Source organism: Protopterus annectens, chromosome 3.part1, assembly GCF_019279795.1.
Source record: "Protopterus annectens isolate FY-2018-M chromosome 3.part1, PAN1.0, whole genome shotgun sequence".
NCBI classification, from domain to species: domain Eukaryota; kingdom Metazoa; phylum Chordata; order Ceratodontiformes; family Protopteridae; genus Protopterus; species Protopterus annectens.
The window spans coordinates 1,544,150,012-1,544,172,942 of NC_056732.1; the positions used below are offsets into that span (position 1 = coordinate 1,544,150,012).

Below are 22,931 nucleotides of genomic sequence, written 5' to 3' on the forward strand. Positions count from 1 at the left end.
CACCAAGGCCATTGATGAGGGAAAGGCAGTCCATACAGCCTACCTTGACCTTGCAAAGGCCTTCGAATTGTAGAAAAACTTACCAGCTTAAATGTAAACCCATATGTCACAAGATGGGTTGCAAACTGGCTTAAGGACAGAAACCACAGGGTTAGAGTTGCTGGCGCTATGTCAGACTCCAAGCCGGTCACAAGTGGTGTCCCACACTCAGTCCTTGGCCCCTATTGTTCGCATCTACAGTACAGGCCAACATGGGAGGACTTTGGCAGACAAAGTTTGCAGGCGACTGCAAACTGGGCCATAGTGGAAAGTGCATCGGACACGGATATCCTTCAGAAGGGACTCACGGAAACAGATAGCTGGTGCCAGAGCCATGGCCTGAAGTTAAACGCCAAAAATGTATAGTCATACCCTTCGGGAAAAACAAGGTAACCCAAGCTACCATATAGGTGGCAATCCACTAAGCACAGAAGAGGTTATCAGGGACCTGGGGACCCAGGTTGACAGTGGCCTTTCTTTGACACTCACGTTGCTAAAGTGGTTAGAAAGACCTTCTACATTGCCCACCTGATCATGAAGGGATTCACATCCAGATCTAGTGAGGTCATTGTTCCCCTGTACTCTTCACTTATCAGACCAATGATCGAGTACAATGCCCCATTCGGGATGTATCTCACCCGACATCTGCAGCAATTGGAGAGACCCCAAAGTTCCTCACCAAAAGGATAAAGGGACTCCAAAATCTGTCATATGCTGCCAGATTGAAGAAACTCCAGCTCTATTCAGTTGCATACCGTCTGCTCAGAGGTGATGGACATGCTCCACCTCAAAATCCAAATCCACCAAAACCACTAGAGTTAAACCTTACCACGGATATAAATAGGACATGCTGGAGGGATAGATTTATCACTATGCTGTGGAATAAAATCCCGATCCATGTGAGGCAGAGCACCTCGCTGGCTCTGTTCAAGAGAAATCTTGACCTGTGGATGGGAGATCGTAGGTTTATCCCGGGAATCATCTCTGTGTCACTGCTGGACAGAGGCACAACAAACTAATGGGCACAGTATTTTTTCATATAAGTAACCACAAAAATTTGGGCTAGGCTTATAAATGCCTTAGGGCAGATAGCCTAGTATAAACCTATGAACCTATAACTAATCAAAAATCTAGAAAAGGTGGGTAAAACATGAGAGAAACAAGATCATACCATGAAGCTGAGAAGCATCAACAGAGGTTGTAGAAGTAAAACTGCCAGTGTGTTAAAATGTATCACACATGAGTGAGGGCTATTTAATACCTAGAAATGGCAGAGCTGCAATATTAAAGGAAAATTCTAATTTCTGAACTGCCCATTGTAAAATTAATTATTCTTTGCTGATATGTAAAGAATGGCCAAGTGAATGAAGTATTTTCATGGGTGATCTGGTGACACAATGCACACACATTATACACTTCTCTTGTGGGATTAAACAATGGGCTTTAGTCTTGCAGGTTAATGTCGTGCATAGAAATCTTCCATGCTAGTATTTCATGTGCTGGTGAATTCAACGTTTGATTGTATTTTACGTCATTTGAAAACTGTCCCAAATTCATTAGTTTGCAGGTTATGAGACATTAGACCAAACCTCAAAATGTCTCATCCATATGCAGTGGAATATCTTGTGCAGTTTGCTGCAGTAAAACAATGTTACATTTTAAAAGTCATAGAGAGTTATACAAATGTAAGGCACGTCTAGTAACCTCTGAGGTGGGCTTATGAAAGCAGAATGCTTATAGCTCTGTATGAGCTTGTCAGGAAAAATAAAATGACTTGGAGAATTGTGTGCTGTGTTATCATCTCATGTCAGAACTTCTCAAATAATCTTTACTTTGGCTTCTTTGAATGTTTCGGTTTATTCAGCTTTGAGAATATATACAACATATAGCTGTGAAATACACAGACATAGAAATCTGTAACTGAACAATCTGCATGCTTGTGCAAAACAATGTAATGCATTTTATAACAGAAAAAACATCTTATACTACATTTCTTTGCCCCTTAACTGATACTACCCCATAAATAATATACAACTGTTGTATGTTTCTTCTGAGGCCTGAGTAATCAAAAAATTCAAATCAGTCTGAATGTCAATAACCATCCATCTACGTATCTATTCTGTCTGCTTATTTTGTTGTATTGTCACACAGACACAGACACACACAAACACACACACACATTTTGAGGCCCAGTATTCACAAATAAGTGACAATCAGAGATTAAATGAACTGAGTACAATTACAACTAATTTCTATGAAGTTAAGTGTACTAAATTTGCTTCCCATTTTATGGACAATAGTTTTATTTGACTTAATATCTACTGCTGCAGACTGCTCATGGCATTCTTTTCCCCACAAATCCAGATGCATTTTTTTCAGTCAAATTCATTATGTACGTTGGAGGGGGTGGAGGGTAGGACAGAGTGAAAGAATAACAAATGCAATAAGGTAATCAGGGTTGTGCAGTGTGCGCTAACATTTGTATCTGACAACTGTCTACAGGTGATTCACTCTTTGTTAGGAGCTGCATAATGGAACAGTCATCTATGGATAACTGTAAGTAAGCAGCTAATTCCACTTCACCTATATGAAAGGGGTTAGTGCAAGTGCCACTACAGGAATGGCACACGAGGATCACAGCACAGTTGTGCATCCATGCATGAAAGACTAGGATATGATGCCCTAAACCTGTCAAGAATTGAATGAGTCTCTAGACAAAAGAGCATAAACCCATTTTGGGCCTGGCCTAATGGACACATCATCAATCCTGGCAATCAACAGGAAGAGGGTTAGCAGGAGGAAGCAAAATGCCAAGTCCCAACTCTCTGCTGGGTGAATAGTAAAGTCCTTAACTCTTATCTCCCTTACCTAGTGTCTACACTTCTGAAAGAATGGAGGACAGTAAGAGCCATTTCCTTACACAAAAGTTTGTTTTCAATGGATTCATGGGTCAGTCAGTCTTCAAAGCTCTCATTTGAATATTTGCTACTACCAACAAGATCTGCACCTGCAGCGGCTCCACCTGGGCCCTCGCCCTGGGCTTCAGTGCCACCACGGCAGTCCTCCTACTCATCGCAGCGTAGCCCCCATGGCTCTCAGTGCCGGCCTTGTATGGGCCTGATGCACCAGCGCCATCCACCTTCAGGGCTAGTTGACTCGGCAGGTGAGTTGTTACAACTCCTTAGCAGATTCTGACTTCCATGGCCACCGTCCTGCTGTCTATATCAACCAACACCTTTTCTGGGGTCTGATGAGTGCCAGCATTGGGCACCTTAACCTGGCATTCAGTTCATTCTGCAACACCAGTTCTGCTTACCAAAAGTGGCCCACTGGGTGCTTGCATTCCACACTGGCTCCAAGCCAGAGAGTCAGACTTCTTACCCATTTAAAGTTTGAGAATAGATTGAGATCGTTTCAGGCCCAAGACCTCTAATCATTCGCTTTACCATCCTGAGGGAAACTTAGCAGGGGATCAGCTACTAGATGGTTTCATTAGTCTTTCACCCCTATACCCAGGTCAGATGACCAATATGCATGTCAGGACCGCCACAGACCTCCATCAGAGTTTCCTTTGACTTCGTCCTACCCAGGTATAGTTCACCATCTTTTGGCTCCCACCAGGTATGCTCACGCTCCACCTCCCTGATGGAAGGTCAATTTATAAACCCAAAAGCCTAATCAGTTTCATGGGTACAGTTTTGAAAAAGATCATTATGGAATTAATTAATAAAGATATAGGTAACATACAGACCCTCAATGCAACCAGATTTACCAATGCTTACTTAACCTGGTCAATTTATTTGAAAAAGTTACTGAAGGAATGAACAGGGGAAAAAGAGTGCACACCACTTAACTAGACTTGCAAAGGTGTTTGACACCATCCCACACTCGGGTATCATGGTATCATAAAGAAACTGCCCCAGCTAAATGGCAATCCCTATGTAACTTATTGGATAGCAGACTGGCTCACAATTAGAAGACAGGAAGTTAATGTGAGTGACTCTACCTCCAATGACCTGTCAGTAGTGGTACACTACACCCCAGGGTTCAGTTCTTGGTCCACCATGGTTTGGCATTTACTTCTTATAGATCAAAGCTAGTGTTAAGTGGCTGACCAAGTTTGCAATGACTGCAAACTTGGTGCCATCCTAAACTGTCCAGTGTACACCAAGATCTTCTAAGAGGGTCTAACCCAAACAAATAGCTTGTGTCAAAGCCATGGACTAAAACTAAATGCCAAGAAGGATATTATTGTACTCATCAGCAAGCATGACTCCCCTTGTAATTATCACACTGACAACATACCTCTGAAAATATATCCCATAGCTACAGATCTGGGAATCTACATCAACAGTGAACTGTCCTTTGATCAGCATGTATTCACTGTTGCAAGGAAGTCCTGTTTCATCGCACAGCTTATAGCTAAAGGTACTGGGTCCAGAATCAGGTGTGTAATTGCTCTACTGTACTCAGCACTCATTAGACCTTCCATTGAGTCTCTTTTTGTATGTATGAGTCCAAATACTTGTCACAACTGGAATGACAACAACACTTTCTCAATAAAAAATCAAGGACCTAAATCATAAGAGCTCTGGAGGATGTGTTGAAGCACTGTCCCTTTCTGTCTCTCTTATAGAACTTCAACAGATCCTATTCTGCCAAAGCTATTATTCATTCATAAAACCAATTATATCATAGATATGCATTCAAGGGATCTCAATCTGTAAAATAATAGAACATTGGAGGGGTAGGCATGTACCACACAGAATACGGCTGCTATGGAGCCATTAAAACAAAGTACTTCTCTTACTTTACTCAAACTTAATTTGTAGAAATGGATGGGCAACAGCAAATTCACCTGTGCTTTAACACCCCTGTCCCTTGTGCATAGGGGATATATTTAAATATTCTAACATATCCTTGCTTAGCCCATCTCTGGGTTATTCATATGCAAAATATAAGAGATAGACTCTACCACAGGTTCATAGGTAGGTACTAGGCTATCTGCCCAAAGGCATTTATAAGCCTAGCCGGAATGTGTTGGCTTTTGCCGCCCCCTTAGATTAGTTCCCTGCGCCTTTGTCCAGCAGATGTTTCCCATCCACTCGTCAAGTTTTCTCTTGAAGAAGGTTAGCAAGGAGCTCTGCCTAATGTAGATTGGAATCTTGTTCTAGAGCATGGGAAGGCTCTGGGACAGGAATCTATCCCTCCAGCATGTCCTATTTATTGTTGTGGTGAGGTTTAGATCCCTGGAGCGTGTGGCTCGAGGGGATATGGTTTTCTTTACGTGGAGCATGTCCATCAGTTCTGGGTTGGACATGGCCTTGTATGTCAGGCAGAGATCACCTCTGAGTAGGCGGTATGCAACCGAGTACAGCTGGAGTTTCTTCAGTCAAGCTGCATAGGGCATCTGCTTGAGGCCAGTGATCCTCTTGGTGAGGTACTTCTGTGGTCTTTCCAGTTGTTGCAGGTGTCTTGTAAGGTACATCCCAAATGGGGCATTGTACTCTATGATGGGTCTGATGAGTAATGCATAGAGGGGCTCAATGACCTCTTTCGATCTGGATGCAAACCCTTTTGTGATTAGGTGGGCCACAGAGAAGGATTTTCAAACCACTTTGGCAATATGATTATCAAAGGAGAGGTTACTATCTACTTGGGTCCCCAGATCCCTTATTACGTCTTCCGTATTTAGGGAGCTACCACCTATGTGGTAATTTGTGGGTACTTTGTTTTTTCCAAAGGGGATAACTATACACTTTTTGGCATTTAGCTTGAGGCCATGGTTTTGACACCAGGTATCTGTCTCAGTGAGACCCTTTTGGAGGATGTCTGTGTCAGCCGGAGAGTCAATTATAGCCCCTAGTTTGCAGTCATCTGTGAACTTGGTCAGCCATAGTCCTCCTGTGCTTGCCTGTACCTCTGAGAAGTATATGCCGAACAGGAGGGGTCCTAGGACTGAGCCCTGGGGGTGCCACTTGTAACCGGTTTAAAGTCAGACCTAGCTCCCGCAACTCTTACCATGTGGGCTCTGTCCATGAGCCAGTTGGCAACCCATCTCGTGATGTAGGGGTTTATGCTCAGGCTGGTGAGCTTGTCTATAATACCTGAGTGGGGAATGGTGTCGAAGGCCTTTGCAAGGTCTAGGTAGGATGTGTGGACCACCTTCCCCTCATCTACAGCCTTGGTAACTGTCTCAAATAAGTCCACCAGGTTTAGGAGGCATGATCTGCCCTTAACAAAGCCGAACTGGGTAGGGTCCAGTGTTTGGAGGTTTCCAATGTCTCTGTTAATGAGAAACATGATGATGTGCTTCATAGCTTTTAGACCAAGCTAGTCAGGCTTATAGGGCGATAGTTCCCGGGGTCCATTGTGGCTCCACCTTTCTGGAGTGGAATAACTGTTGCTGTGCGCCACTCTGTGGGCACGTAGCTTGTGGAGAGGCTGAGTTTAAACAGTGTGTTTAGGTGAGGGGTTAGTTCATCTTTGAGCTTGTGTAGGATGCAGCCTGGGACACCATCCGGTCCTATTGATGCTGTGTTTTTGGCTTTGGAGAGGGCTGTTTTAACCTGAATGTCTGTGATTTCAGTGACACTACATTCTTCTAGTATAGTTATGGGCCCTTTTGGGGGTGAGAGGGGGGGTGAAGTTTGCACTGAACCTGTCTGCCAGGATGTTGGCTATATTGGTCGGTTCAGTGTATTTTGTGCCATTCTGCACTAACTCTGAGCAGATCTGAGAATTGTCTCTTAGATTCTTGACATAGCTAAAGAATGCCTTGTGGTTATCTTTGGAGTCCATGGCAATTTTTCTTTCGAAGCTAGCCTTGGATGATTTTATGAGGGAACGTAGTTTCTTGCTGATATTGATCAGGGATGTCTTCCCTTCTTGGGATTTTACTCTTTTCTGTACTAGTTTCCTCCTTCTATTATATAGCTTGTTTACAGCAGGGGTCCACCAGACTGGTTTCCTTTTCTTGTAGGAGTGAGTCTTGGTTTTGTTTGGGATAGCATGATCCATGCATTCTTGTAGGTGCCAGAAGAGTGCATTAGTAAAGGATTTTGCAGCTTGTACAGTGTTATCCTTTAGCATGGGGTTTTAAAACTTCCCACTTCGGTCTTAAGTAACGTGAAGTTTGCTTTTGAAACGTTTTTCACAGTGGTTTCTTTGACTGGGGGTGGTGGCGGAATGTGGATATCCAGAGTGATTAGTTTATGGTCAGATCTAACCAGCGAGGGTTTGACCTCCGGTGTGATAAGGTGTTTAATCTCAGCCTTACCACAGGATACGTGCCCAAGGAGTGGTGTACGGCAACTGTGGTCCCACTCCACAAAGGCGGCGCCTCTACGGACCCTGGTAATTACCGCCCCATAAGCTTAACAAGTCTAGTCTGCAAAGCTATGGAGAGGATCATAATGGAGCTCATAAACAAAGATATAGGGGACTTGCAGACATTGGACCCGACCCGGTTTGGCTTTGTCAAGGGAAGATCATGCCTTTTGAACTTGGTCGACTTCTTCAAAACAGTCACCAAGGCCATTGATGAGGGAAAGGCAGTCCATACAGCCTACCTTGACCTTGCAAGGCTTTCACACAATACCCCACTCAGGTATTGTAGAAAACTTACCAGCTTAAATGTAAACCCATATGTCACAAGATGGGTTGCAAACTGGCTTAAGGACAGAACCCACAGGGTTAGAGTTGCTGGCGCTATGTCAGACTCCAAGCCGGTCACAAGTGGTGTCCCACAGGGCTCGGTCCTTGGCCCCCTATTGTTTGGCATCTACTTCTCAGAAGTACAGGCCAACATGGGAGGACTTTGGCTGACAAAGTTTGCAGACGACTGCAAACTGGGTGCCATAGTGGAAAGTGCATCAGACACGGATATCCTTCAGAAGGGACTCACGGAAACAGATAGCTGGTGCCAGAGCCATGGCCTGAAGTTAAACGCCAAAAAATATATAGTCATACCCTTTGGGAAAAACAAGGTAACCCCAAGCTACCATATAGGTGGCAATCCACTAAGCACAGAAGAGGTTATCAGGGACCTGGGGACCCAGGTTGACAGTGGCCTTTCTTTTGACACTCACGTTGCTAAAGTGGTTAGAAAGACCTTCTACATTGCCCACCTGATCATGAAGGGATTCACATCCAGATCTAGTGAGGTCATTGTTCCCCTGTACTCTTCACTTATCAGACCAATGATCGAGTACAATGCCCCATTCGGGATATATCTCACCCGACATCTGCAGCAATTGGAGAGACCCCAAAAGTTCCTCACCAAAAGGATAAAGGGACTCCAAAATCTGTCATATGCTGCCAGATTGAAGAAACTCTAGCTCTATTCAGTCGCATACCGTCTGCTCAGAGGTGACATGTGCCTGACATACAAGGCCATGTCCAACCCGGAATTAATGGACATGCTCCACCTCAAAAAATCCAAATCCACCAAAACCACTAGAGCAAGCGACTTAAACCTTAGCACGGATATAAATAGGACGTGCTGGAGGGATAGATTTATCACTCAGAGACTCCTATGCTGTGGAATAAAATCCCGGTCCATGTGAGGCAGAGCACCTCGCTGACTCTGTTCAAGAGAAATCTAGACCTGTGGATGGGAGATCGTAGGTTTACCCCGGGAACCATCTCTGTGTCACTGCTGGACAGAGGCACAACAAACTAATGGGCACAGTATTTTTTCATATAAGGGGTGGCGTAAGCCACAAAAATTTGGGCTAGGCTTATAAATGCCTTAGGGCAGATAGCCTAGTATAAACCTATGAACCTATGAACCTATGAAACACCGGTCGTCAATGTTGGTGATGACCAGGTCCAATATGTTGTCACCTCTGGTGGGGGTGTTGACCAGTTGATCCAGGGTGTTTGAGTTTATAAATTCTATGAAATGTTGGGCAAGGGAGTTTGTACTTGAGTAGTTCTCTCAGTTAATGTCTGGGTAATTAAAATCACCCAATATCAGGGTGTTTGGTAGGACCTTTATCTTTCCCAGTATTTCCAGAAATGCGGAGTGGTGGTCCTGGGACATGGTGGATGATTTGTAGCAAGCTATAATTTGAATAGTAGTTTTGCCCATTGTTAAGTTGCACGTGGATGATCTCTGAAGCATCGTGCTGTGCCACTAACCTGGAGGTGTGGGTATCCTTGATGAATATGGATACTCCCCCAACTTTTGTATTTCGGTCCAGGTTTTGTGGCCAAAATGTATGGTATGAGTTGTAGCCTGGTAGTGCTGGGGTGCTCAGTGGAGCCTTAAACCAGGTTCTGTTACTGCACATATATCGATTTTCTCCATACTGAGGAGTGCCTCGATTGCATGCATTTTGAGGTTTAGACTTCTGGCATTGAGTAGCATTACCCTCAGTTTTTTGTTACTTATAATATTTACGGTGGTAGGTTTGTCATTTGAGCCTTGCCTAAAAAAGGCACTATGGGGGTGGCAAGAGCCTTGGCCAGTATTCGAAAGCCTAAGGGTGACAGGTGCAAGCCATCTCTAGTGAAGCAGTGTGGCTTGTCGAGCATGACAGACACTGGATCCCCATTGAATGACACCAGAAGCTTAGCCAGTTGTTGAAATATTTTTCTCTATACCGTGGTATCATTCTTGGTGAGGGCAGGATGCTACTCAGAGTCAGGGTCATACTGACCTGGGCTACATGATCAGAGAGCTACTCCATGTCTCTTTTCATGTAGTCCAGGGAGGTACGGCTCAGGTCATTCACAACAACATGGACAATGACAGAGTCATATTTCTGGAGTGACCTGAGTGCTTGTGTTATGTGGCGGATCCTGGCACCTGACAGGCATCTAACAGTAACCTTCTCCTTGTTCAGTCTAGTGAGTGGGATGTCAGTGTGCCTGACTACAGAGTCACCTATTACTAGTGTGTTGGGTATGTTATTTTGTCTTAAGGGCTGTGATTGTGTGGCACACTGGTTTTGTGAAGTATGTGTTTCATGGTTTGTGTTGGGGGGTGGAGGTTGCTTGGATGTCTTCTTTGGAGGTCTCTGTTGCTTCTGCAGATTTTTATTTAGAGCCTCCGAGTATGTTTTCGCGTATTTATGTGAGTTTTTTTCTGGTGCTGGTTTCATAGGTCTATGTGAGACTGGTGGTGTGATGCAAGTATTTCCCTTCTTCTCTTGACTGCCTGGTCCAGTCTTGGGTTGAGAAAGCTTAACCTCCAGTTTGGCTGTATAACTGAATCTCTCGCATGTATTAGTGTTTGGTGGTAGGAGGAGAGGGTTGTCTGTGTACATGAGGCAATTGTAACATTGCCTCAAAATGCCCCGATTCACCAGTTGGAGCTATGGGAATGTAAATCTAGGCTTCTTAAAATCCTCACAGATGCTAAGCATCTATGAACCTACAGATGAAGGAAAGTAGGAGGATTAACGAGGCCTACAGGAGACAGCAGCTTAAACGTGGTGAATGTTAGAACTGAAATACAAAAGTACCTTTACATTCCAAACCCTCTCATGCAATATTGTACCAGTTAAACGTATGCCCTCCTTTTTTCATTTCTGAGTTTGTTTAGTAGTTTGTGTGGTTCAAATAATGTATTCTTGCAATTGTAATGAAAATTATCCTTTAACTAAAGGTGAAACAGGCTTTTCATGTAGAACAAAATACATTTCTGCTTGGACTTCAGACATTTTTATTTACCCTTTTGTTGATCGGGTTAGCCCTTCTAGATCAGTGTCCTCTTTAAGGGTAACCCCAAGCTGGTATTCATACTGACCAGGGAAATATGGTCTGGACACTGTGCAACTTCTAATAGACTTTTTTTCAATATGTGCCATGGGATCTTTTACATCAGGGGTGTCCAACCTTTTCAGTTGCAAGGGCCGCATTGGGTTAACAAAAATGGTCTGGGGGCAAACGACAGGTGAGGACCAAAAAAAAAAAAAAAAAAAAGGTCTCTCATTAACTGAAGAGCAAAAAAAAAAAAAAAAAAAAAAAAAAAAAAAAAGGTATTGTAGGTTAATTTGAACGATAATAAATAAATTAATAAAATGAAAACTTTGAACTTGAATGTACACTAACAAGGAACAAGATGCAGAAGATAAAATTAGGCAAATCAAGGAAATGAATCTGGGCAGACAGTGACATCAGCTCAAACTGTTTGTATGTTGTGCAATGTCCTACAGTCCTTTTGTGAAACACAAATTCCTTGAGCTGTTTTTCTGTGTACTGACTTTATGGCATATACTAGCTAACAAAGATGTATTGTAAACCCATACATCCCTAAAAGGGATATGCATTAACCTAGCTTGCATCTTTTAAATTTAAGCTGTCAATGAAAAACATGAAGAGAGTGGGAAAAAAGTGGGCTACATGCATGAATCACATATCTTATTTAAATGCATCTGATATAATGATGAGAATGTAGTCACAACTCTGGTTAGCCAAAAACAGGTACAAAATGTCACACAACAACAATCTTAGAGCTGTATACTTTTGTAACATCTCCTTTTACAGTAGCTTATTAAATTAGATGCCAGAGAAAGTATTTAAGTTCTCCAGAAGCATAGTTCTAAGGGAGCAAAATACTTATGTACAACCATGCTTTTTGGCATCAATAGTAAAAATCAGACCAGCTTGCTTATGCTGTTAAAAAATTAAAAACAACATGCACCCCCAGGGTCACCTCATTGCAAGTCCAGAATGCACTTCTAAGACAAAGAACACTAGCTTCATGAGTCCAGACAATGTGCCAGGCTCCCTTTTTTGTTAGCGGTAAGCACAGCCTTACAGACTTGCTACTAAATGTATTCAGTCTCAGCCTTTCCATTGGATTCATACCTGAAGCATACAAAACTGCTATAAACATTCCAGTTCACAAGGGAGAACCCACCACTAACTCTGGTAACATAGATGTATAGGCCTAACCAGTGTTATCTGTATGGTAATGAAATATGTCATTATAGAATTTATTAACAAGGACATCAGCAGCTTGCAATCGCTTTACCCAAATCAGTTTGGGTTTATTAAAGGTAGATCTTACTTCCTAAACTTAGCGGGATTCTTTGAACAAGTTACCTATGCATTAGAATAGATATAGGCAGATGGGTACACACTACCTCAACCTGGGAAAGGCGTTTGGCACTACCACACATTCTGGCATTATCAACAAGCTAATCAAACAAAATGCAGCCTCCTATCTAGCTCAATAGACTGCAGTCTAGCTTTCTTTATCCATATGTGCATCACTTGTTTCTGCCTCTGTCCAGGCCATTGATCCAAATGCTGCTGGTCTATCTGCTGCAGTAATACTGCACTAAGTCCTTGTTGGCTAGGGTCTACTTAAAAAACATTTAAGAAGCTGTGAAACACCATAAAACCTCAAAGTAGGAGCTTTTATAACCATCTTGTTAACCATCATGAGGCTTTTGTCTTGTTATAGTGACAAAAACATGAAATATCATGCTTTGACAGCTTCCTGAGTAACACAATTGTATCTGTCAAGTTTATATTAAACTTGGAAAGATATTGCACCATACCTATCAATCATATGAGACAACTTGTTTGGGTTTTGCATATTTAGTATGGCATTGACTTTATCAGAGTTTGGTTTTCAGACTTGCACAAATCAAAACATGACCTATGCTTTGTAGAGTAGCCACACAGATTTGGCATTTGCTTCTTTTCTCATGTTATCAAATGCATAATGCTTATACTGATGCATTAGTGTTCGGTGTCATTGAAATTTGCTAACTTCTTGTGTTAAAGTTCTGTAGCATCTCTAGAATTTAACACTGCCTTATGAGTTCCCCCATATTTTCGGTAATTCTCTTTTTTTTTATTAATTATATTATGTACATAGGTTATACACATAACTATGTAATATATCAGTGACTTAATTAAAAAAAAAGATTTCTTAGCCAGCATTATAAAATATATCCTTCTAAAATCCACTAAAAACCAAGAAGCAAACAAAATGATAGTATTACAAAGTAGTATTGATGGCATTAGCCACAAACCATTCAAACCACATCACTGCATAAATAAGAATAGACTAAGAATCCCCTCTTCTAAAGAATTTGGTTATTTTGCTGTATTAATATGTAGTATTTCATTGACATATAATAATATCTACTACAAGGTCAACCACAACCTAACATTATTCTTTTAACATGTTTAAAACTGTAAAAATCCACAGACAGATCTCAATCCTAACTACATGGCTTGAGATAGCCCTAATGGATATGTGCCTTTACCACCAAATTTTCAGAATTAAAATTATTTTTTTCATGATTACATCCTTACTTAAATACCTTTTCCCTAAGTAAGGAGTTACTCGAGCAATGCTTCACATCAGCCTCTCCAATCTCAGCCTGCTAAGTAACTTAACAAGCCAGCTACAATATTCTTGTTTGGCAGCTCTCCATACCAGAAGATCATTATATCATATTAACTATATATCCAAAACTTTCAAATCTTTCAGGAGATTGTTAGGATTTGTACAGCGCATTAGAGAGATACAGCGATTTAACAGTAACATCTTATAGAATTATTGGCGAGCTGAGCCTTCCTCTTGTAACTTACCTTTGTTGTAGTGTAGTAGTCGGTGTGTACACAACAAAATAAACTAAATCCCACGATCGCTCCTTCCTGCAGCTTTTCTTTACAAAAATCACCCGAACTGTGTTTTCGCACATGCGCATATCAGCGGAAAGACGCTGGTATGGAAAAAATGTAAAAAAAAGAAAGTTGGCGCATGCGCAGAAGAGAAAAACTACGCGGACACGGAAAAAAAGTGAAATTAATTTTAAATTTCAATTTAAGGGTCGTGGGCCGCATGGAAGAGCTCTGAGGGCCGCATGCGGCCCGCGGGCCGCGGGTTGGACACTCCTGTTTTACATCCATCAGAGCTTCCACCAACTCAGGAAGATGGGGCCTTGGTTTAACATCTTATCTGAAGCACGACACACTGAGGAATGTAGGACCCCCCCACTCCCATCCTGCACTGCAGTAGCAGTATCAAGTACCTGGTGCAATAATAAAACCCACTGTGTTCTGACCATCATGTACCAAAGACAAGAGTGCAACTTTCTGAGCTCCTGACACTGATAAAAGCATTATTATTGCATATGCAAAGTGATCTACAAAAATGGATGTTCCATAATGTTTTATGTAAATTTTTTAAAATGCTACAAGTTACATTACTTGCTCAACAAATGAAATGTATTAAACTGACCATTTTTACATTAAAATATTTTTTATCAGAGTTTTAACCTTTCTCAACTTCTAGTAGGATGGTTCAAGAGCTATACTGGTATAGCATTTAAGCCACAGGTGAAGACAGAATTACCCTTTTTTAGGCAGGACTGTAGAATGTTAGTAACCTAGACGGAATGCCTCTACAATAAATTACAGCTATGACAAATGAAATAATTAAAATTAGAAATAACCAAATCTTTCTAATCTTTTTTAAGGAGTTACAGAAAGCAATTTAACAGTGTATCAAAGTTTGAAGATGCAATCACCTCAAAGAGAAAAAGTCGAGGATCTACAGCTACAGATAGTACTGGCTTACTTGGCACGGTCAGGTAAAGGCTCTATTTATCATTCACAAGTATATTACTAGAACGTGTAGATAGCATGGAAAAGCAGCCTATAGCAGAAACATTAACAATGTAAAACTTTTGGATTTAAGGAGGACATAAAGCCCAGGATAAAGAAGGCACAGAGTAGGTGGACGTGGCTCTTGAACTGTTAATAAAACACAGTAAGAAATCTAGCTACGTATGGAATATGGTTTACTACTGAAACCCATAGTGCCGGTGATCAAATGTCATGTGTTTGAAAGACACTATTCAAAGAGGCACAATGCCAAACCGGACTACAACAAATTCACAATACCAAATGTGCAATGTAATTCAGTAGTCTGAATTCGGTATTGTGAGTGGAAATTGCTATGCAGTGGGGAACAGGGAATTTACCCATTTCCTCACTGTAGTTTGATCTCAGAGCTGGTATATATGATTTGCAGGGGGTGTAGAGGGGTTTGTCCCCTGCAAAATAGTTTAAAAATGTATGCCACAATCCAAAAAAGAGTTCTCTAGGGATAAAGTACCTGCAGAGACCCAAAGAAAATTTCAACTGCTGAACAATAGGTGCAGGTACCCCACAACAACTACATTCTTTACTGAATAAAGATGTTCATTTCATTTTGAGACTGGTTGGCTTCGATTGTTGTGGGGTACCTGCACCTATTGTTCAGCAGTAAAAATGTATGCCGTTGACTTGACAGTCTAATGGTAAGTTTCGCTGCACAGCTTGGGTGACTGATGTCACCTAATTTTATGTTGAATACATCGAACTATGGTGGACGGTTAATTCAGTTCTGATATAGAGCCTTTTTGATGTTACGCATTTCCACATTTCTGCTCGATATTTTCATTGGCTGATCATTGCAGTTTCCAAATTTCAATAGTAAACCATGGAATACATGTACAACTGAATCTTCATTAGACAATATTTTCCTGTCATCACTGATGTTGGCATTTTTGACACTGATTGCCCATCTACTCATTCATTCCCCAGGCAAAGGGTGAGGGTTGAAAAATGAGTGTCCACCATTGTTGCTCCATGGCAGACCTCCTTTTTGAATGTCTCACACCCAGCAATTCCTTTTCCCTAATAAATGGCACATAGTAGCAGTGCAGTAAGAAATACTGTTGTTTCCAATGGCATGCCTGTTGTAGATGTCTGAAGAGGTCCTATCACCAACATTATTATGGTTCCAAAACTTCTGCAGATCACCAATCTTTATCATAAGGTTGAAAAGTGGGAAAAATCCTGAACGCTCTCTTTAGAAAAAGAGAGCTGGCTTCTGGTCACTCAATCTTTACCTCATGGTCATCTGTTCAGCACCTTGGATGCTTCTCAATACATGGACCCAGGGAATATTGGCAATACTTTTCCATTTCATCTAACAGTATAGCATTCAGTAAGTACTCAAACATCACACGCACTCCACAATTCAGTTGTTATGGATAGGTTTCCTTGCTGCATAGTACCAAAAATCAAATAAATAATTAATTACATGCTAAATAATCTTGTTCTCTACCATGTCTCCTGCCTTTTACATTTAAGTTTATAAAACAGATTGAATTACAAAAGGCATCCTAATCAAAAGTGATAGATTTTTTTTTTTACTTTCTCATTTAATCTGAAATTCCCCTGCCATCTGAAGTTTCTGATGCACCTCATAATGAATAAAGATCACAACTGCTGGTAGAGATTTTCTGTGCTTGGTGGGTGCAAGGTTCTGGTCAAAGATTACATCCTTCTTTTCTATTGATTACCTGTGCATTCTCTGCAACGTTTCCTTGATAAGCAGTTTATTTTCAGTAACAAGTCACATTCTGAAGCATAGGGTATATGTTTCCTTAGTATTATATGCTTGTTAACGTCTTAGGCTTAGTCCAATAACCAAGTCTGAGATAATGAAACTTACAAAATCCACATAGCTTGGATAATCTAGTCAGTAAATCAGGCCTGATTTTGTGCAACACATATGGTTTGGAAGAATGTGCTGTGTGAGCACTGGCTCAAGATGATTGATACAGTTTTTGTGAAACCATGACCCCATGTGCAAAAATGGAAAACGGGAATTTATGGATGGATGGATAGATGAATATTGTTTGGAAGCAAAATGACTTTTCTTCTTCATCATTACTTGGCTTCATCTCCTGATTGTCATCCTGAAACTATGCATGTCCAGTGCATATCTTCTTTTTTATATCCTCTCCTAACAAGTTATTCATTGCACTTTTACTGAAACTTGATGTAGAAATATAGAAGCCGAATAAGCAAAGAAGGTGAAAATAACCTGATTTAAAGTATGTTAAATACTGGCAAAAAAAAAACCCCACGACAGTAAAAAAAAAACAGACAAACGGAGTAAAAACAAAAGGAATGAGGGGAGGGGCAGTTGATGTCATTGTGTTACTAGAATTTGATTGGTGTATAAGCTGATATTTAAATGATGACTTTTCTGAATTAATTACATCTGAACAAGTCCACGATAAGAAGTTTAATCAGATAAAAGCGCTCGTCAGTTTTTAATGTTTTTTTATTTCGCACAAGTTTAATAAACAATTATCTTAAGTAATATAACTAACACTAAAGATACCGTGCCAAAGAGGAAAACTGTGTGACTGCTAATAAAGTAAAAATAAGTCCCAACAAAAAAATAACGATTGCAGTCCACAGATATGCCAACAATTGAATAACCACAGTCATAAAATATAAAAAAGTACTTTTAATTACGAACGGTAAACGCTTTCACTAAATACCTTCATCAGACCACATAACAAACTATTGCAAAGCATTTAAAAACATGAAAGAACCAATTAAATGATTTTACAAAACATCACATCCTAGTAAAAACCAATACATTGTAGCAAGAACCCCTAGTGGGTACACTTGGTAAAAACTTAATATGTTGCCAAATTCACATGAGTAACAAACTAATACAATGCAGATCTGAAAAGCTAGCATTCAACTGAAATACTAGCTAATTGCTATTTGGTTAAAAGATATACACTCAATAAAACAAAACCAATATGCTTTTAAAAAGCACTTAGAAATGTTGGAGGCATAGAAATCGTTCCTATAGCACTCAATATGTTAACTGTTAAATACTGCTGACATCAACAGTCACTACTGTTCAATATTTAAAATATGTGCAATATAACCCATTAAAAAACTTCATGGTACATGAAGATGCAAATGCATTTCACAAAATACAGCCAGTATCTTGATTGCAAACGGCTGCATGTGAAAACAGTAGCAAGACCTTTATGTATAATATATGCACGGCTCACAGAAAACATCATTAATAATTTATGAGTTGTTAGATGCTACAATTATAACCCTTCGGTGACAGATGCTATTGAGAATATAAGCTAGATAAATTATTTCAAAGGAAAATCAAATTGCTCTAAAAAGCGAGCGATACACTAGTTGTAAAAAAAGCTGCTAATGTAAGCATTCACTGACATTCACTGTAACGCTATCAACAAGTATGAAAAGTTGTGCAGCATATATTGTGAGCCAAATCAAGTTCAAAAAACAATCATACCTATACATTATATAATAAGGTATGTGATGGAGTTAGAAACTAATCTGCCTTAATAACTATTTATATGTACGCCTATGCTAAATGAATTATTTCATAGGGAAATCAAATCGCTCTAGAAAAGCGAACGATACAATAACTATATAAAGAGCTACAAATGTAGACATTTATTAACATTCACTACAACACTATCAACAAGTGTAAAATGCAAGGCTTATCCAAATAAGATGTATCATATATATGTAGGTAATCACCCTTAAACTTGAGTCTATACTACTATTGTATTCTGTGTTTTATACACACATCAATCAAAGTATCTAATAATGGAAATTATACTAATGTAATGTTAATTATCTGAAAGGCCAATGGTACAGTGGTTAAGGTGTATGCCTTTCAAGCACAAGGTGCAGGGTTTGATTCTCATTACTGGCAAGAGCTTGACAGATTGAAGATGTAAAAGGAAATGTTCTTAAACTTCTAAAAGATATTAGCTAACAAATGGGCAACAAGGCATGTTAGATCATAATTTGGGTGATTTACACGAACTTAGGGTAGATAGAGCTGGACCCTATTTTTCCCTTTATATGGATTCAGATAATACATATAGTGAGACAATACATCATAATAAGCTGTTTTTGAACTTGATTTGGCTCACAATATATGCTGCACAACTTTTCATACTTGTTGATAGTGTTACAGTGAATATCAGTGAATGCTTATATTAGCAGCTTTTTTTACAACTAGTGTATCGTTCGCTTTTTAGAGTGATTTGATTTTCCTTTGAAATAATTTATCTAGCTTATATTCTCTATAGCATGTGTCACCGAAGGGTTATAGTTGTAGCATTTAACAACTCATGGATTATTAATAATGTTTTTTGTGAGCCGTGCATATATTATACATAAAGGTCTTGCTACCGTTTTCACATGCAGCCATTTACAATCAAGAAATTGGCTGTATTTCATGAAATGCGTTTGTATCTTCATGTACCATAAAGTTTTTTAATGGGTTATATTGCACATATTTTATATATTGAAATGTAGTGACTGTTGATGCCAGCAGTATTTAACAGTTAACATATTGAGTGCTATAGGAGCGATTTCTATGCCTCTAACGTTTTTAAGTGCTTTTTAAAAGCATATAGGTTTTGTTTTATTGAGTGTGTATCTTTTAACCAAATAGCAATTAGCTAGTACTTCAGTTGAATGCTAGCTTTTCAGATCTGCATTGTATTAGTTTGTTATTCATGTGAATTTGACAACATATTAAGTTTTTACCAAGTGTACCTACTAGGGCTTCTTGCTACAATGTAGTGGTTTTACTATGATTTGATGTCATTTTGCAAAATCATTTGATTGGTTCTTTCATGTTTTTAAATGCTTTGCAATACTTTGTTACATGGTCTGATTAAGCTATTTAGTGAAAGTGCTTACCATTCGTAATTAAACATACTTTTTATATTTTATGGCTGTGGTTATTCAATTGTTGCCATATCTGTGGACTGCAATTGTTATTTTGTTTGTTGGGAGTAGTTATCTTAAGTAGCTTGTGGTACATTCTCTTTAGCCATACTTTTTTGTTTTTGAATATTGGCAAAATCTCAGAAAGAAATGCAAATTTTAAGGAGGGAGTGAGCTCAAAAAACAGATAACTGTTATAATGGCCAGTGTTCTTTTTTCTTTTTTCTTTATTTATTTATTTAAAGTTTGTCAGGATAGTCCATTGGGCTATGAGGAGCCCGTTTTCAATGGAGTCTTGGGGAGAAAAGCTCCAGAAAATTACAAATTAAAGATTTAACATAGCAGTGAGTTATTAGAGAAATGTAATGTGCACAAATGAAGCAAAATTAAACAAATAGAAAAACACATAGTAGAGTGCACATATTAGTGGGCGGCCACAGTGGTGCAGTGGTTAGCATTTCCACCTAACAGCAAGAGGCTCTCTGGTTCGATCCTCGACTGGGGTTCCTTCTGTGTGGAGTCTTAATGTCCTCCCTGTTTTCATGTGGGTTTCCTCTAGGTGCTCCGGTTTCCTCCCGCATCCCAAAGACATGCTTTAGATGTATTGGATACTCTAAATTGGCCCTAGGTGTGAGTGCGTGTGTGTATGTGCCTTCTGTGGAAGGTTGGGCGCCAGGCTGGCAACTCGATACAGCAAAACTCCACTGTCAATCATGAGCAGACAGGTGATCTGCTGTGGCAACCCCTAACTGGGAAAAGCCAAAAGAAGAAGAGTGCACATATTAGTACAATGCAATAAGAGTAATATTTACGGTCAAAGTTTTTAACAGTTTAACATATTAGCACAATGCAATAACAGGAAACAGTCTACATTTGTTAACAGTTATTCTCATTTATGCAGTTAATTTCTAGGCTACTGAACTGTACCATTCTATGCTAATTCCTAGAGTTTATTAGGGGTACAAAACAATGAGAGGCTGTTGTGAATTATAGCTTATAGAGAGTAGCTATAGTGTAGGGAGATTATGTGGGGTGGGAGCAAGAACATTCCCATAGTGAAGTTAGGTGTGTGTGAAGTAAGGTTTTGAATGAAGAGAGGCTACTGGTGGTGTGGATAAGAGGTGGGAGGGAATTCCAATGGTGTGCTAGAGAGAAGGACATTAAATGTTTGCCTGGTGGACACGCGAGTTTATGCAGTTCAATTAAATTTTGGGAAATAGATCTCAAAAGTCTATTTGGTTGGTGCATTTTAAAGGTGGTGGCAACAGAGGGACAGACAGAATGGGTGAAAATAAGTTTATGTGCTTGGACAAGTTGAATATAGATGAGGTAATTGGACAGCTCAGCCAATTCAGTTCGTGCAGTGATGGGAAGTGGATCTATGGCCAGTTGCAAATTTTGTTATTTTATTATAGCAAGAGGAGAGTTTAGTCTTGAGGGAGGATTGCAGGTAAGGATAGAGACACTGTATAGGAGGGATGGGATTAAGTAAGTGTTGGCGAGGGTGAGTCTAGTGGAGGGAGAGATGTAACGGTTGTGGCGGTAAAGCATGCCTATTTTTTGTGTGTTTTTTTTTATATTTACTTGTAGATGATTATCAAACTTTAGCTGGTCATTGATCAGGACTCCTAGTAGTTTAGCATTTGAGACTATTTTGAGAGGAGTATTATTTTGACTGATGACTGAGAATGAGGTTTTATCTACAGTGGTAGTTTTGGAAGCAGTAAATATTATAAGATTAGTTTTAGTAGCATTGAGTGCTAGATGGTTGTCCAGCATCCATTGCCCAATGGAGGAGGAGGCATCTTGGATTAATTTAACTAGGGTGGGTATAGAAGAGGCAGAGCAGATTATTGTTGAATCGTTGGCATATTGGACAAGGTTGTCATTTGAGATGGCTTGCTAGAAATCATTTATGAATATATTGAATAGAAGGAGGCCTAAAATTGAACCCTGGGGGACACCTGTGGGAGTATTAAGAAAATGGGAGGTGGCTTTTTTCCATCTGACTGCATGTAGGTAACTGGTAAACCACTTAACAGAGGAGTGGGATAGATTTTGTTTGGAGAGTTTAGTGAAAATAAGGTTTTTCAACTCTTTTGACTTTTCAGTTTTAATATTTTAGCTTGGTATAGTGATTTTCTCTATGAATCTCTATGTTTCAACTTCACAATTATTTCTGCAAAATGAGCAACTTCTTCAAAATATGAAAAACTCCACAAAATGCCAATATGGTTATAAACATTTATAAATGTATATGACAAGCAGCTAATTACAGTACAGTACAGTACTCTCAATTTTAACCTGCGGTGGTGGTGCTGCGGTAGCGTTGTCGTCTCACAGCAAGACGTTGTGCCATTCGATTCTCAGCTAAAGTGTCTTCTGTGTGGAGACATGCGTGAATGGGCGTACCTTCATTGAAGGTTGTGCTTCAGGGCTGGCAAACTCGGCACGTAAAAAATCTACTGCCAATCATTAGTGGACCGGAGTTCCGCTGTGGCGACCCCTAACCGGGAAAAGCCAAAACAAAACAAACAGTATTCTCAATTTTACAGTAATGTACAGAACAAATGGTACACCATCCACATTAGTATAAACTAGGTATACCAAAGAAACTCCAGTTAAATCCACAAGGCACACTGGGACACACACCAAGAAATCTCCAAAGGAACTCCAGGCAAGGGCAGAACTGAAGTCAAACTTGTACACCTCACACTTACTTGAAAGTCCATTCAATCCGATGAGACACTCCACTATTCATCTCCATTATACTCTTTAAATTATACCCTTTTCTGTAAGTGATGTAAGGTCTGCCCCCCAGTTTACTTGTTATGTCAAAATCAAACACCATCCTTATTAGTATAGTGCTGAGTATCCCTGTCTATCGCATGTGAGACTGGTATTTAATTCCTCAATAGAGAGTGGTTGTATCTTTGTGCTGTTAATGTTATCTCACCTAACCATACTGTTACCCCCTTATCCCTGAAAATTTAGTTTCCCTGGCTACAAGTCTTAGAACCTTTGTCAAAGGTAAGTATGTGCCTAAACAACATACTTACCAGTGCCAAGTATTTGCTGTGCAAGCCTCAAATTAAACTGGTCTCATCCTGTCCAAAGGGTTTGTGATTGATACCTGGGCCACAGTCACTGTAACTCTCCTGTACAAAGCTGGCCTCCTCCACAGGCCCAGGTAATTATAGGCTAATCAGCCTCAAAACCTTTATATGCAAAGCTGCAGACTGTATCATAGAACTAATTTCTGCAGATATAGGCAACTTAACAGACCTAAACTTTAATCAGTTTGGTTTTTGTGAAGGGCAAATCCT

At 40.0% G+C, this 22,931-nt stretch overlaps 1 protein-coding gene across 1 annotated transcript in view; it reads left to right on the plus strand.

The window, feature by feature from the left end:
• LOC122798558 (nitric oxide synthase, brain-like) overlaps nucleotides 1-22,931 on the plus strand; it is a 638,878-nt gene that overhangs the window by 381,485 nt on the left and 234,462 nt on the right. The window contains exon 15 of the mRNA XM_044067612.1: nucleotides 14,493-14,606. Within this exon, the coding sequence (XP_043923547.1) occupies nucleotides 14,493-14,606 (114 nt within the window). The remainder of the gene's footprint in view (nucleotides 1-14,492; nucleotides 14,607-22,931) is intronic.